At 41.1% G+C, this 16575-nt stretch overlaps 1 protein-coding gene across 1 annotated transcript in view; it reads right to left on the reverse strand.

Moving 5' to 3' along the window:
- Positions 1 to 16575, reverse strand: part of kif5ab (kinesin family member 5A, b) — an 82771-nt gene that overhangs the window by 8845 nt on the left and 57351 nt on the right. Inside the window, exons 18-26 of the mRNA XM_080460618.1 lie at positions 13583 to 13647; positions 10833 to 10942; positions 9293 to 9394; positions 8696 to 8756; positions 8516 to 8587; positions 8261 to 8359; positions 5168 to 5387; positions 2445 to 2709; positions 961 to 1025 (exon numbers count right to left, since the gene is read on the reverse strand). Coding sequence (XP_080316744.1) covers positions 961 to 1025; positions 2445 to 2709; positions 5168 to 5387; positions 8261 to 8359; positions 8516 to 8587; positions 8696 to 8756; positions 9293 to 9394; positions 10833 to 10942; positions 13583 to 13647 — 1059 coding nt within the window. The remainder of the gene's footprint in view (positions 1 to 960; positions 1026 to 2444; positions 2710 to 5167; positions 5388 to 8260; positions 8360 to 8515; positions 8588 to 8695; positions 8757 to 9292; positions 9395 to 10832; positions 10943 to 13582; positions 13648 to 16575) is intronic.

Here is a 16575-nt window from a genome sequence, read left to right on the forward strand (position 1 = left end):
CAAAGGTGAATCGATTTGGATTTCAGGATGACCCACGAAGCAAAACGTGACAGGTGTGAGTTTTAGCGTTAGCGTCAGCTGACCCCTTCTTGTTAGTTTTTTCGTGGTGGAAATCCCGCAACAACATCTTCCCTCTGACCTGACGCCCGCCGTCTTGGTGTATTTTACTATTTCATGCCTCAGAGCAATCCAATCACAGGGACAGGTGAGTCTATTTTACCAACCCTAGACCAGCACTGAGAAAACCTATTTGCGTAGAAAATGAACAGATTCACACATACCAATTCACACGGAAGTGGTGACAGTCATTAACACCTCAGAGGAGAACTGAAACATTTGCTCTATTTCTGTAATAAGCATCATGCTGATGATCAGAGCATGTGACTTTAGCCTTCACTTTCATGATATGAAGGTTTGAAGAAATGATTCTATTATTGCCAAAAGCCATAATTGTGAAATGCAGTACATTTTCTCACCAATTTTGAGAAAATCAGGCACAAATGAAATTTTTGGGGGGCATTGCAATAATCACACAAAACAACAGATGGGAGATCCTGAAGGGACAGTTAAAGACACGGCAATCTGTATCCTCTTAGTGCATGAATGCTTCATGGAGAGACAGTTGACCTATACGAAAACACTTCTCTTCTATCACCAGTGTTTATGAGTGACAGTTAACTCAAGTGATTCCAAGGCCATTACGTGAGGATGAAAGCTACCAGAAAAAACAAACAAAAAACAAAAAACAACACAATTGTTATGGAGGCAGCGCTGTAAATTGATTTAAGAGCCAGCGTTCTGAGAGTATATAAAACAAAATTCAAACATAATAGCTGGTATGGCAGTATAATGACAAACACTAAAAAAAATAACACTCATGAAAATAAGTGAATTCCCCCTGCTGATCACGATCATATTATTTCTCATTACTTTAACAGGCTCCATCAGAAGGAGGCTCACCGTTTTCTGAATCAAGCATTTCTGGAGTGCTGCTGGCTGCTTGGTTTTCTGGTTCAGCTGGAATCCTACAAATAGCACAAGAAGACACATATATCAACACAGCTGTGGAGGCTCTGTTTCGCCGCCTTTAAATGTAGGGAATTAAAACTGTAACTGAGAATTGAAAATATGCAAAGAAAGAGGTTTTATTCACAGTAATAGTATAAGAAACCCGCTATCTAGTTGCGGAAGCTGCTTTATATGTTCACAGAAGAGTGAGAGTTTGTTTAAATCTTTGAAAATAAATTCAGACTTGACTTAAAGTATAAATTTAGCACCTTCATACTGTATGTGCACGGTTGTCATGACAGTCTGAGTGCAGGGGAAGACTCCGGTCATAAACGATTAAAGCTCGTCACAGCTTGAAATTACTTTTGTCCAGTCAGGATGTTAAACTTCATGAAACCAGCCGTATGCTTTAGAAATCGCAATTATGGGCCTTTGATTTGAGACAACGTTGCATTTTCATTTCTGAGAAAATGCAACAGTAATGACATCTCAAGAAGAGTGACTTAATACACATTAAGCTTTCATACCTGCCACTTTAAGGTTGAATTATGGAATTGTGCACTGTGCAGGAATGTAGTTGTTTACACTCAACCAACGACTAGTGGAAATCGAGATCGTGCAAAATACTGTGTGGAATTTATGGTAATATAATACACAACACACAATGTGATTTTTTTTCTGTTTTTATTTTGTTTGAAAATATGGTGCAAATCAGCTTCGCCTTCAGCGGCTGTTATTGTGTCGTGAAGCATTTCTTCTGCGGCGACTTTTGTTTGCGGACTTTAAGATGGGAGATTTTTGTGTTTGAAGAGTTAGGGGGATCTGTCCAATCTCTCCATGATGAACTGATTTACGAATACGTACTAAAATCAGTACGCCGTAAGCACTCCTTCGTATCTTGCACGATCTGAGAAACATGCCCTATATTCCATATTCATGAAGGGAAACACATTCAATCAACAGGGTGGTATTTTCAGTATGTGTGAAAGACAATTCTCAGTGCATCCTTTTAGGAGATCAGCTCGAACATTAGTTTGCACGCAATATCAAGTCCTTGTCCTGATTGTTTCCCTGAATGTCACTTTCTGTTGTGTCTCTACTTTTCTCCTAATTTCTTGTCTTTGACTTGATGTCACACCAGTACCTCACTCTCATCTTATTCTCTGATTTTTTTGTGCTTGTTTCCTGTGCCACCCCTAATTGGTCCGGCTGTATCTTGTTTCTTTCTCACAGTCGATAGGAGTCTGTAAATAACCTTATCTCCTAATCAGTCTGTCTACTATCCTCCCTGGTAATCCTCCCGATACTCTTCTTCTGTTTTTTTCTAACCTTACTTCACTTTTTTTTTTTAAATAAATAGATCGCAATTCTCCCCGCAAAAAAATTTATTTTAACCTTCACTGTAATCGGAACCATATGTGAGTAGATTTACTCACGTGTTGTTCTGAACACCGTTGTCGTGTGTGTCGTGGCTCTGCGAGTGCAGTTGTTTGACGGGGCTGCTCTGGTTTGAGTTGGCCTCGGGTAACGTGGGCTCATCGTCCTCTGTTGGAGAATCAGCGGGAGAATCTGCTGGCTCGTCGTTGTTGCTGTTGTGGAAAGCGACGTTGGAGAAGGCCACGGGATGACCGCTGAATCCTCGGATGAAGAAAGGGTTCATGGGAGAGCAGGCTGGATAATGGCCGGGACGCACTGGCTTGGCTGTAGGCAGTAAGAGAGGACAGATGTACCGATGGATTCACGCATCCGGAAAAGACGCAAGGACATATTTACTTTGCAGCGAACAGTGTATAAAAGAGAATAAGATGAGTATCGAATATTGGAGGAGTATTGTTAGATAAGTTTTATTTCATCCTACCACTTTCTGGGCATGTCAATGCATGTTTATAAGTATGTGTGGTCAAATAAGGTTTGTCTATTTTGTCGGAAAATATCTTTATATGAAATATAAATGTCTTTAATCATATTATCAAAAAGGGTTTTTGTGGGGAAATGTATAGATATTATATGTGAATTGTTGCATGCCTGAAATAAATCAATAAAAAATTTTATAAATAAGAGACATGTTTCGATATGAATATGCTGAAATGGCAAGTAACAAAGAATTATTACTTCTTTATTAATATTGTAAGTTTTTTTTTTTTTAACGTTTTGCTTTTACTCCCACATTTGAACCCAAACATTTGCGCTTTCTCCTTCTTATTGTCTTCATACTGGCTCGTTACTTATTTTTCAACCTCTATGAGGACAATTCAAAAATACAGTGAAAGAATCACAGCATTGAAAGTCGAGTCTTCCTGCTTCTGTTCTGAAAAAACAACAACAGTATTTTCAAGCATGTACTTTAAAATGTAATTTTAGTGTTTTGTAGAAAGTCCAGCCAGATTATTATCTTTCTTTTAATCCAGAGTTTCTGACTCGAAGTTATAAAATGAGATGAGATAAGATGAGATGAGATGAGCTTTTATTAAACTATCATTATCAAAGTCAATGATGATTATACTGATGTATCTCTCACTAACAAACACAAATAGTCATTGCATATCGCTAAAATTGAAAATGTATCATTACTTTTGTATCTAAGTACATTTCAGAACCTGTACATTTTTACATTCACTGAAGAAGTTCCACCTGTGTTTTTACTTTTAGTCTTGTATTCCACAAAAACATGTACTCCTTCTTAAATAAGTATGAGTACAAATACAAATATGAGCCAACTCTGTTTGTATGCAAAACAGTGTCACAGTTGCTCTGGTATCTGGCATCATGTTGAAATGAAAAATCGTTATTCTGAAGACTTTCTCTTAAATCAATAGTTCATTATCTCATTGCAGACGCGTATGTGTCTCTCATTTATTTTGAGTAATTATCTCCAGCTGAACCAGTGATGAGGAGAGCGAGTGATCTTAATTGATTACACTGCTTTTCTGGTGATTCATACTGCTTTGAACTGAGTACGCCTACTGTGGGAATCCTTTCATGCAAAATATTCAATTCAACACTTTCAAGAATGTATTTATTAATTTGCGTTTGGATTAAGTCTTTGGGATATTCCCACAGTTGTTGAAGTTATTTTAGTTTATGAGCCGTCACTTCTCCAACGTGTGTTTCACAGTGGTAAACCTGAGTTTGTGGCACTTTCACATTCCTGAATATGGAACAAAATGGATAGTGAAGACTCCATTAGGAAAGGGCAACAGCCCGCTCACCCGGAGTGTAAAATATGGCAATCTTTTGAGGAAGGAAGGAGGTGACAGAGAGAGAGAGAGAGAGAGAGAGAGAGAGAGAGAGAGAGAGAGAGAGAGAGAGAGAGAGAGAGAGAGAAAGAGAGAGCGAGGGAGCAAGAGAGAGAGAGAGGCGAGGGGACTGACAATGGAGTGTGTCTGTGAGAAAAGCTCAACCGAGACATGAGAGGGATGGTTGCACCATGCCATAAGACTTTTCTAACAGTGTATTGCAAATGCAAATATCATTATAGTCGAGATGACAAGCTCCAATTAGACCAACATCCGTGTTTCCACGTTTGGACCTGACACATGAAGAAACGGTGGAGAGGATTTACATTTCTGCCGCAGCTCCTACAATATTCAAATGAATCATGAGCACACATTTGTTCTAACTTGTCCCGATTCTACATCGTCCCCACTGTGGCAGCTACACGGTTAGGCTTTATGTCAATTAGGCTTTCTGGAACATTTGTCTTTAGCATAACATTTTAGTCGGTTCGGTTATTGCCTTCATTTAAAAAACATGGGTGGGAAATTGTAATCTGCTTTTTGATTACTTTAATTGATTTTTCAGATGAGCTGCAGCATTTTTACACGCAGACCTCGAGTGTGCAAGTTAATATGCTGACTCAAATGTGCCAATGGGGTAAAAATACTATTTATGCTGATATGATTTAACAGATGGACCGTGGATATGAAGATATGCACAGATTTTAATGTTGTACTAATTTGTGAAATTGGTAAGAAAGTAAATACAGTCTTGGTTCGCTGAGCCCACTGGAGTACTGCATATTAATATACACGTCAGATTTTAATGGATGGATACAACTGATCATTGCCGGCCCTCACATCAGAATGGAATTCAAACAAAATACAAGGTGGAGCTGATTAAGCTTTTTATTAAAAAACCCTGAATGAATAGTAAACGTTACCTATCTGTGCAGCATGAGGACGGCGGAAGGGATTGCGCGCCCTCATCATCACATCTTTGATTCTCTCGACCTCCTGCTGGTAGCGCCGGCGGTCCTTCATGGCTCCTTCCTTTGCCTCCTTCAGTGCACCCTCCAGAGCCTTAACTCGCTCAGCCGTAGACCGAAGACGCTTCTCCAGCTTTGGAAGCTCACAGCGAAGATCTGCATTGTCACGCACCAGCTGCAGACACACACAACAGACGACTTCCCGTGTAACAAAGACTTGACAAAAGATGCCAGAGACCTTGTAACATATTTTCTCGTATTTCTGTCAGGGACACATTTTTCAAAGAGGTTCCGTTTGCTTTTAAGTCTTCTATATTTGAAACCTTGGAGAGATGTTTTGAACGTCTGCGTTTCTCATTGTTCTGTTCTGCTGCATTGAAAAACAAGTGTTTGTTTCATCACAGTGTGGTGGTGAGCACTCTCGCCTCATAGAGAGAATCTCCCGAGTGTGACTCCAGTCTGGAGTGAGCATGAGTGGGTTTTCTCCAGGTACTGCAGTTTTCCCCCTCACACAGTCCAAAAACACGCATTTGAGGGTAATTAATGACTCTAAAATGCCCTTGCGTGGGAATGTGAGTGTGTGAGTGATTCTCCATCTCTCTCTTTTTGCTCTGTCGTCTGTATCCTGCCTTCACCCGCCGTCAGGTGGGATCGGACCCAGTGCCCCACGACCCTGAGCTTGATACAGTCACATAGCAGATTGATGGATGGGTGCCCCATCACCTTTACAGGAGAAGCATCCTCCTGTTTCACAAAGTGACCCAACCCTTCTTTTAAAAAAGTAGAGTGGGGCGTGTAAAGACTTATTGATCTAAGTGACCTCTGACTTTGAACTTGAGCAATCTTGCCAAGTGAGGCCAAATAAGTTAACAAGTGAGGTGGAACGAGTGAAGGTCAAGTACACTATACTGCCGTTTCTGTGGAGAAAACAGTCTGAACTGCCTCAAAATGAACACTAGTCCGCCTAAACTCACCAGGGAGAACTGACTCTGCCTTCAACCTGGCCAGACATGAATCCATTATCTCCATTTATAACATAATTTCTCATAAAATACAGCTTCATCTCAGCCTGAGCATCAGTGGGGGGAAATTGAATTTTTCAGGTTTATTGAGGTATCTTCCAGGATCATGTCAGGTCGACTGTCAGCAGGCTTAGATGTGATTCAATAGAGAGGCTCTGAATTGACCTAAAGAGAGACGTAACAGAATAGGACTGAGAACCAATTGCGCTATAGGGGCAACTGTTAAAAATTCATCCTGAAGGTTAAGCACGTCTTATCTGCAGCTCATGAAAATTTATCTATGAAATGATTGCTGCAAATTAAAGCTTAACTAGTCATTGAATCAAACGTTTCACTTACATCTGCCCACCATTGCTGATGATGTGTAACAAGTACAATCAATGTAGACACAGAGGATTATAATGGTGTGGTATTATCTCCAGCACATTGTGCTCGTCACTTGCGACCTTGATGAAGATCTTTACAGACAATTATTACAGATACTAAGATGATTTCACATACTGTTTCAGGCATTTACAGAAAGCTGCTCTGGTTGACATTTCCATACCGGCGAGTGCAGGTTTACTGTTGCACAATGTAACCGTAAAGTCTTTGAACAGAAGCCAACGCACTATACAGAAACGTGCAGGGTAAACAAAGGAAAGTAAACCAGAACTGTAACTTTAATGGCAGTAAGCAAAAAAATACTTTAGTCAACCTAGGTGATGGTATAACAACTTACTATTGTCATTTTGAATGCATGAATTAGCATACATACTGCTTCCTAATATTCTACTCGTTTGTGTATTCCCCCGTATTACAAAATCAATGCGGAAGTTTATTGATCCTAAATTGCTGCACACTACATGCTTCCCGTCTGTAGGAGAGGTCATGACTAAGAGTCTGCTGCTACGTGATCATGCAAGCTAATCCACACCCTGCAGAGAGTCTGAGCACAAAGTTATCAAACATACGAAGCGTTCATGAATTCAATCTGTCTTCCTGAGGCTTGGCAGCAGCAGTTTATGATTTTTGAGTGAGTCATTTTGAGAGGAAAAAAAAAACTCCACAACAAACAAACACTGAAGGCAAAATTCCCACAGGAGGTAAGTGGTGTTATAAGAGGAATCACGAGTGTTGTGTGTGTGTGCGTGTGCAGATTGATGGACAGACCGGCATTATTATATCTGTGCAGTGACAGAGATACCCACAGCCCCTGTGCACCATCCCCTGCCCGTCTTTGGGCGTCTTATCGCTCTTCCACTGCTGATTTATGACTACGGCTTTCGTCTTCCATTCCCACAGTATCAGCAGGTGGTGGATGGGATGGAGTTTCCCAGCAGCCACTTTCGGATTGGTTTTCTGCCTGACATACTGCTGCAATGCAGCTCTCACCAATCTGCCAACCTGGGAATATGTGCCAGTTTTTAGAACATTTAACACATCAACACTTAGTCCACTGCTGTAGTGCATTTAGGCCTATTAAAGTAAGACAAGAAGATCGTGTGTGTGTGTGTGTGTGTGTGTGTGGGTGTGTGTGTGTGTGTGCTTTTTTGTGTGTTTTTGAGCTACTGTTGAGACTTTGTGTGTAATCTCAAGAGAGGAGGAAGACTGACAGGGGTTGCACCTGCATGAGGATGATATCATTTGTGTTCATCAAATCTCAGTTACTGTTTTATGCTGCGTGGCTCCTTTAACCCCAAACGCAGCGTGGAGGAGCACCTCCTGCTGCTCTGTTTTCAAGGAGACGTTCATTGTGGAGTTGCTGTGGTGGGATGATTGATGGCGCTAGCGTTACTTTTGCCCCTAAGGGGTGCAATGACGAACGGTGCACACGGCTCTGTATTTTAATTTGGCTTGCTCTTTTCCCCTTTTTCTTCTAAAATCTATCCAGCGCGCACATTTTGTGATGTTCTGCAGCACCACAAAACAGTGAGATAAAATGTCACGACCTGCATGAAAACATAATTTGTCTTAATTGTAAAAGGAATGGTGGACATGGTAAAATGTTTTCTGTCTTCAGGAGAGTCATTTATATTTTTATTACCTGCTTGTGAACCTTTGTAAGTTGGTCCAGGTTGTTTTCAAGAAAGGAAATCTTCTGTTTCTGGGTGAGATACCCTCCACAATCATCAGGCTGCGCACTCTGTCGACAGAAACATAAATTGTAGAGCACCGTAAATTAAAACAGCGAGAGAGCACTTTAATCAAAAACCTGCGATCATTGTAATAACACCACTTCTTATGTGATGGATCGAAGCTGTTCGGGGCTGTGTTGTGTTGTAAAGTTGTGTTTGCTTACTTTTCTAACTCGCGTTGTGAGGTCTTGAACAAAAAGCTTGCGGAGGTTGTGCAGGGTGTGGAGTTCACGAGCCTGCAGGAAGACACAAGAAATGGTGCAGTTAAAGCAGCATCAACTGTCTATTGTATGGGGGGGCTTGCGAGGGGGGCAAGTGAATTGTAACAGAACATGGTGACTTACAACAGTCTCCTCCAGGCCCTTGAGGTCCTGCTTTGACTGCTCATGTCGTTCATGGAGAAATCTATAGATGGAAGGAGGGACTGTCAGGCAGATAGATGGCAAATACAAACTCAACTTTTCCATGCCCAAGTGATCACCACAGTGTTTGCCAGAATAATTCATGAATGGAGAACAAAGGCAACAGCGACCGGCTGCCCCACTCATGGGCTGCTACCCATCTGCCATCTGATGAAATAAGCTGCAAAGGTCAACGCAGAAATGAGCCTATTAGCAGCCAGCTGCCATCTTATGATGAAAATCCATTAAGGAGATGCAAAGAGAGTACGATTTGAAGAAAGAGGCAGAAAAGGGTTAAAAACATTAGCCTCCAGCTAATTTCATCCACCATTTCTATGACTGTGTTATTCCTCGGTGAGAGCCACACACTGTAAATAAAACGACAGAGAGAGCTCCAGAGCGGGAGGGAAATAAATAGACAAAAGAAAGACAAACGACAGTGAGGAATGGAAGACGTGGATCAAAAGAGGCAGCTTGCCCCCAGGCCTCCATATGGCGAAGTGTTTGAAAACTGGCCAGGACAGTGAAGCAGCGACTCACGTCATTTCCTCCAGCTGCCGGCTCTTATGATGCTCCTGGCTTCTGAGACGTTCAAAGTTGGTGTGCAGTTGCTCCAACTCCAACTGCTGCCTCTGGTTACAGCTGAAGGGGTCAAAACAGGCTCACTCAGAGATTTATGTATATAAATATATGTGATTTCAGCTGGGAGGAACACAATACATTGCATAATAAAACCTTGAAACAGAATTCAATGACCGCAACTGAATGCTACAAATATGTGGATTGTTCATGAGCGTGTATTATCTTCAAAGTTGGAGGAGATCAGAGTTTATCACTTACTAGTAAGTTTTAATAAAATAAAAAGCATGAGGGCTCCCTCGCAAAAAAAAAAAAAAATAAATAAAAAAATCATCTGAATTTTCAGTTCTGTGGTAAAAAGAAGGATCGCTTCTGCATGTGGGGTTGGGGGTTTATTCTTGCCCTAAACTCACATCAGTGTAGTCGTACTCAGAAAGACATTTTGGAGGATCACAGAGGTACTTTACCGGCCCAGGTGTGTAATTATGTCACAACTAAAGCACTGAAGTGCCCCTTTATAGTACAGACTGACCATGGTTTTAAAATAATTGGTCACACTTGTACACCTACGGGCCCTTTTCATCATTTTCGGTGATTTTATAAATTTTCCTAAGTGTGTCTGATCTGTTCAACTTTGTGTGCCAATGTGTTTGTTTGTTTCTGTGTGATGAACTGGCGACCTGTCTGAACTGTACCATGTCTTCCCCCACAGTCAGCTGGGATCTGCTCAGGCCCCTCGGAACCTTGGATCCTTCTTTTTCACATGAGTTCAAATTCACATGCATCCGTCCATCCGTCCATTTTCAAGCTTCTTATCCAAATCAAGCTGTGCAAGCAGGATAAGCGGAGCAGCCCAGCGTGTCTTTTCTCCACAGCTGCTCTCTGGGTGTTAGCAGACACTCCCAGGTCAGCTGGGAAATATAGTTTAGTCCCCCGAGAGGGTCTGCCCACTTGTGTCCTCCCAGATGGTCATGCTTGATACGGTACATCATCAAAATAGGAAACCTGATTGGACAGCTCTTCCCTGCAGCAGCGCGAGCAAGCAGCTTCTCTTATTGAGGTTCACCAGCTTCGCTAAAGTCCTCCCACACTGCGCTTTCCTCACCATGTAAACCACCCACATGGATTCAGCTCAGCCACTCAAGCAGCTACGGCTGAGTGTAAAACTCTGCTTTTGAGATGTTGTATTCCCAGTTTGGGCATTTCCATGCCACTTATGAGGGTGAAATTGAATTTCAAATTCAAGCTCGCAGACAGCTGTTTGGTGAGTTGTCTGCAGCGTCGAAAAATCTGTGCCACACATATCAAAGACAGAAGCAAACACGTTTTTCTAGTCACATCAATGGGACTTTCTATACTTTGTACATTGATATCTTTACTTTAAAGTACCATTTGCTTGTCTCAATGTGTATTTTTAGACAGTTTCTGAAGTGATGTGTAGATTTTAGAAAGATGCTGATTTAATGTCAGACAAAGTGAAGAATAATAATGAAGCACTGACTCGGTTAAGTCATCAATGGTCTTCTGCTTCTCATTGATCTCGTCTCGAAGCCGCCCGAGCTGTTTGCTGTGCGCCTCACGGTGTGACTCCATCTGCTGCTCCAGGGCCTTCTGAGATATGGGCAAGAAGGGAGGATGAGAGACATATTTAGTATATGCTGACAGACAGAAGGGAAATTGCCCGCTGACGTGGGGCCACAACGAAAATAAAATGACTAAATAACAAGGAGAGAATTACACAGGCCAATGCACATGTGGACCTCGGGAGCCACGTGGGAACTGAACACACAGCAGATTGTGACACACACTCTGCAACTGAGATCGGCTAATGACGCTGGAGTGTGTGACACAGAAACACACACACCAACATGCAGACGCACTGACGAACACATCCACAAATACAAATCAGATACTGGCAGCTGTAGAGGACATATTCTTGTGCAGCATTTTATTAAAGGTATTTTAAAAGGAGGATATCTGTTTTTGTCCCATAATGTTGCCATAACTTTAAACATAATGCAAACCAAGATTTTTATATAGGTGAAAAGAAAGTTTGAGTTTCATATTGAAGCCAATATTCAGATAAAATTTGTCAAAAGTTTCCTTTATTGGCTATTTTCTTCAGAAACAGCAGCAGAAAGCGAAGCAGATGATGATGACGCTGCTGTCATGTTACAAATGCTAAATGCATCAAAAGAAAATGGGTTTACGCAGTCAACTGATCTGTAGGTGGCAGCATCCTGCTCCTATCCAGTGTAAACTGTGCTTTATGTCGAGTAAGTGTATGTGTTATTAGTTTATACCCGCCTTTTACCACTATCACTACAAAGAGACACACTGCCTTGTCACCAGCATACTTTATGCAGGGTTTATAAATAGGCACTTTAAATTTCGAATATAATTTTCTCGTCATTTGTGGCACATTCCTCACATTCTTTATGTGATGTAATGCATCTGAATAAGGTTTATAATGAGTTTCAGTGTGTGACATTCTTGGAGCACGTTCTAAAAAATCTTCCAGGAATATCAAGAATCGCCTGAAACGGAGAAGTTTTCAAGTGAGCGTGTTGATTAGTTGTGATGCGTGGCGATGCTTAATAGAGCGTGACAGCATTCGTGACGTATTCTTGATGGTTAGGGTCGGTGACACGGTGGCATGACAGCAAGAGCTTCCCTCAGTTTGGCTCTCTCCGGAGCAGCAGCATCCTCACTGCGCAACTCTATAGCATTTCTCTGGATGTGGCACAATCTGGAGCACGTGAACTGTTCAGCAGTTGGTGGTAGAATGACTGGGACGTGCGTCGAGCGATGTTTACACGCCAAATTCTCCCGATTTGCAACATTTGTGACCAGATTTGTGTGAGAAAATGACGACGCGCACAGCAGAGCAAAATCACGGAACGATATTGGTGACCGTGTGTAATGACTCATGACGATTCTCCACCGTTCCGTGCTATTAATTGTAACTCATGATAACGGGTCACTCTCCGTGAACGGAGTGACGCCCCTGCCCTGAATCATATAATTTAGGTCAAAATTGTGATCTGCCATGGAATTGAGATTCGTGCATTTCGTGACTTGTGTGCGTAACGTGTAAACGCAGCATTAACATTCCTGCTTCGAATGCTGCCAATGAGTCACTGGTCCATAATCTATTCCATTAACCTCCACCTGCTCAAGTTGTTTCAGGAAGTGCATCCAGTGTATAATTTGTGCCTAATCAAAAATCACATGGTTCGCTGTGGCAACCTTCTATATGAGCAGCTAAAGTTATTAGGTGCATTTAAAAAACAAAGAAAAAAAATGGAAATGGAGGATTAGATTTTTGGACATTTAAGAGGGTTTCACATCCTTCAAATGTTTTGTTTTTTTTTGTTTGTTTTTTAAGAATTTTAACTTACTTAGGTTTTGTGAAAGAATATCCACATAATGGTAAACACTATCATAGTTTACTTGGGCCTCTTTGAAGTCCTGCGTACAGGGAGGCATTTGAAGTTGTTATTTTATTCTTTTTTCATTCCATCAAATTGGCTTGCATATGGCGTCACTAAAATTAGTATTAAAAATATTCTACCTTCCATCATACCTTCCAATGCCTTAGACAGAGAAAAAAGATGCAGGTAGACATATTCCTACATGCACAAGTCGACATTTAGACTACAGTGAAATCTAAAATGTTTTGTCTAGGGGGAAATTTAGGATAAAGGTCTTTCTAATGGAGTCCCGCAATGCATTTAAAAACAAAGACCTTAAATTGTGCCAGATAGCTTGAAGCACGCATGATACATTTTCAAAACTATAAAAGGTGCACCTCAACTAACAAATAGATGGAAAATCTGAAGTCTTGCCTGAGTCTAGTGAATTCTTATGTTTTCCAAGCATTTGCAGACAGTCTGCCGTGATGTTTGCAGTATTTATTGTGAACTGAAACCAATAGGGTGCCGGCGGCAGCTTCATATTGCGCAAACATAAAAGTGGCATTGATCATCTCATCACGTGGAAACAAATGCAGGTAAGCATATTACCTACTATGTGAAACTATCCTGGTTAATAGTTCTGTTTGCTGCAGTCCACACAACTTTTTCACAGGTGAGTCCAAGTACAAGCACAGACGGCACACTGATGCATGAATGCAAAGCAATCCGTGTTGTCACAGACACACACATGCACACCTGCAGTTAGCCAAGTGCTGTTGATGTAGTGTGATAAAAGGTGAACGCACAAAGTCGCCTTCGTTGTAGTCATGGTTACCTTTATATCAGAGGGATCCTGGACAGATGTGTGTTTCTCTCCTTTTGTTACCTGTGACATGCTCTCTGAAACACACACACGCACACACACAAGTTATCTTTCCATGCCCGATAAAGCTGTGTGCCTATTATTCGCCAAGCAGTTAAAACTTAGACTATAGTCTGACCTTTAGTTTGAACTTAAACAGTTCACCATAGTCCCACCATAAAACAACTGAACACAGTCTGAACTGAAAACAACCTAACCAGAGACTGAAGATAAGACAGACTATCTAAACATAAAACAGCTCATCATAGTGTGACCTGAAAACAAATGAACACAGTTCCTCATAAAACAGCTGGCAATAATCTGACCTGAAAACAGCCTGACCGGAGTCTTCCATAAAACAACTTATTGACCAAAACATCGCCTGAACAACAGTGGTCACAAAACAGTTTAACATCCATCTGACCTTAAAAGCACCTCATGATAAACGTACAATGTTTTTTGGCTTTTTTTATTGGAAAACTCCCCTTAAAACAGTGTGACCATAGATTTACAGTGGTCTGACTTGATTACCATACTCTGACCATAAAAGAGGTCTTGAACCAAAAGTGTGTTGATTCTCCCGATTATGAGTCCCCATGGGTCAGTGTACAACAGTTTAGATGAGCAAGCGCAGAAACACACACAGTAGGATTCAGTTAGGGGCGATGACGGCGACAGGAATGAATGTAAAGAGAGAAAAGTAGCGAGGAAAGTCCAACCGAGAGCAAATGGGTGAAAGACAATTACACACAGATCTTGATTAACGAGGTGAAAGTAGCTTGACTTTGACAGCACAGCAGTATCTGCACCTCCCGTTGACAAGGGGGTCAGCGTGATCCAAGTCATGCCTCGGGTGAGACAATAACTATCTGCAAATGACATCTATTGTGTCATGCCGACCTGATATTGACTCACTGCTGTTGTCTGGTGTCTGATGATGAAATTACAAAGCTCTCCCAGCACTGCATCAAGCTGTGTAATCAACGCGACTTGCAGTACTTTGTATTTATCTACTTGTGTGATGACTCGAGGACAGCGTGGCTCAAGCGTTTAGTAGGACCAAAATGGATTTACCAGTCCTTAAATACACAGTTTATTTAATGTGAAACTGTGGGACTGAACAGGAAGAATGATTTATATTGCCTATAGGGTCTGATTTGTGAGTTTTCCCAGTGTACTGGGACTGCCTACAGGTACATGGACCTTGCACAAATTTGAAATGCACCATTAATCTATTGGTGCTGGTGTTGTGAAAGGTTTGGGAGCTTTTGCTGTTCAATACCTTTTCCCTTAGTGGATTTTTTTTTCTTCTCAACAGGATAAAGAGGCCTCTCGAAAGCATTTAAACTCTCCACTGAAGCCAACCAAATTATTTCAAATCATTCTCTTTTTGGCAGAGCTAAAACATGCTGACAGATTTGTTGTGTATTTGTCTTTTATTTGGTCCAGAGCTTTTTAAAAAATTATATATTTTTTTTTTTGACTGACCTTAGATTTTTCTTTGGTGTCTCAAGTCATCAACTTGGCTAGATGTGCATTGCTCTAAATATTGCCCTTCACAGAGCAACGCCTCACAGGACCTCGCTCAGTATCTGGGAGCATCATTTACAGTTTTAATCCCGTCAAGACAATGCCATTTCTGGACCAATTTACTTGAGTTGTTTACTTGATTTGGATCCAGATTGAACAAGGACCTAAGTTTCTGGCTGTTTGATTGGACTTGTTCCTGCCGCCTTGTATTGGGATGGATTTATCAGCTATAAATCGGATGTTTTTTCCTGTCAGACCATGTTGAAATTTTCCTCCTTCAACTTCGTGTGTGTATGAATGTTAACATCTTTGTCCCTTGTTTACAATTTCTCTCACGTAAGCTCAACTCGAGCCCCGGGGCAAAGGCATTTTATTACTGAAGTAGTAGCTGCACATTTTATATACACTTACTATCTCTGAAGAATACTGATCCCTGAACTTGAGGTCTGACAAGACACATTTTATATAAACAAATAGATTTTGATATATTGATAGATCTCGGTCTTTGTCAGCATTTCTACAAGGTGTTTTCAACGGTGCACCAAGGTCAAACCTCAATTTACAAAGTTGCATGGTTCTGCAGACGTGGAATCACTGTGTTGTGTTTCGCACTTCAGAAATAAAACTGACTTGAATGTTGGTCCACTTCTTTAGCTCAGACAAAAAAAAAGAAGATATTTTCTTACAGGAAACATTTGTCTTTCCCTGATCTTCCCTTGAGCATTAACAAACATCAACAAAAACCTTTAAATTATTGTATAAAATATCCTTTGTTTCAACTTAAAAAAAACAACCAAGTTTTAATGCAATTATTCATTGTTTCCTAACTCACTTAATTTTTGTTGATCCCCGCAAATGTAATGTGTTGGTTTCCGACATAAAACAAACAACATAAATAGGAATTTTCTGTTGACCTTGGTGTCGTGTGATCACGGCAGGTAGTAGCAGGGTCGGCACAGATGAAGATGTAAGATTTTCTGAAATGTGTCCTTGTGCCCTACACTTTTATGCTCGCTTCTTTGAAAGCAAGTGCTGTTGTGTTGTACGGCGGTGTTATCTTACTCAGAAATCCGTGGCTTGGGAAGAAAGTGCTTCTTCATTGAAAAAGTTTAACTTTTTGCTATGACGCATTAAATGTGACGTGATGAACAAACATTGTTGTTATTTGTATGTTTTCAACACTTCCAAGTCTGACGACAGGGTTTTCTTCTGGAAAAAAAAAATGACACATCTCTCCAGGTAGGGAGAGACAACCAGGTAAGTATTTTATTCGGCAGTGATCGGAGGAGTATCTTAACATCAAATGTGGTTTCACAAAAGCAGCAGCTGTTATGCAGTTGCTGTACCAGGCTGTTGTGGTGAAAATAGAGCTCATTTGTGAAGATTGTCTAGACGCAGGTGGCTGAAATGACTTTTCCCTGCAGGGCGGTGGTCCT

This window comes from Lipophrys pholis (genome assembly GCF_963383615.2).
Source record: "Lipophrys pholis genome assembly, chromosome: 4".
Lineage (NCBI taxonomy): Eukaryota > Metazoa > Chordata > Actinopteri > Blenniiformes > Blenniidae > Lipophrys > Lipophrys pholis.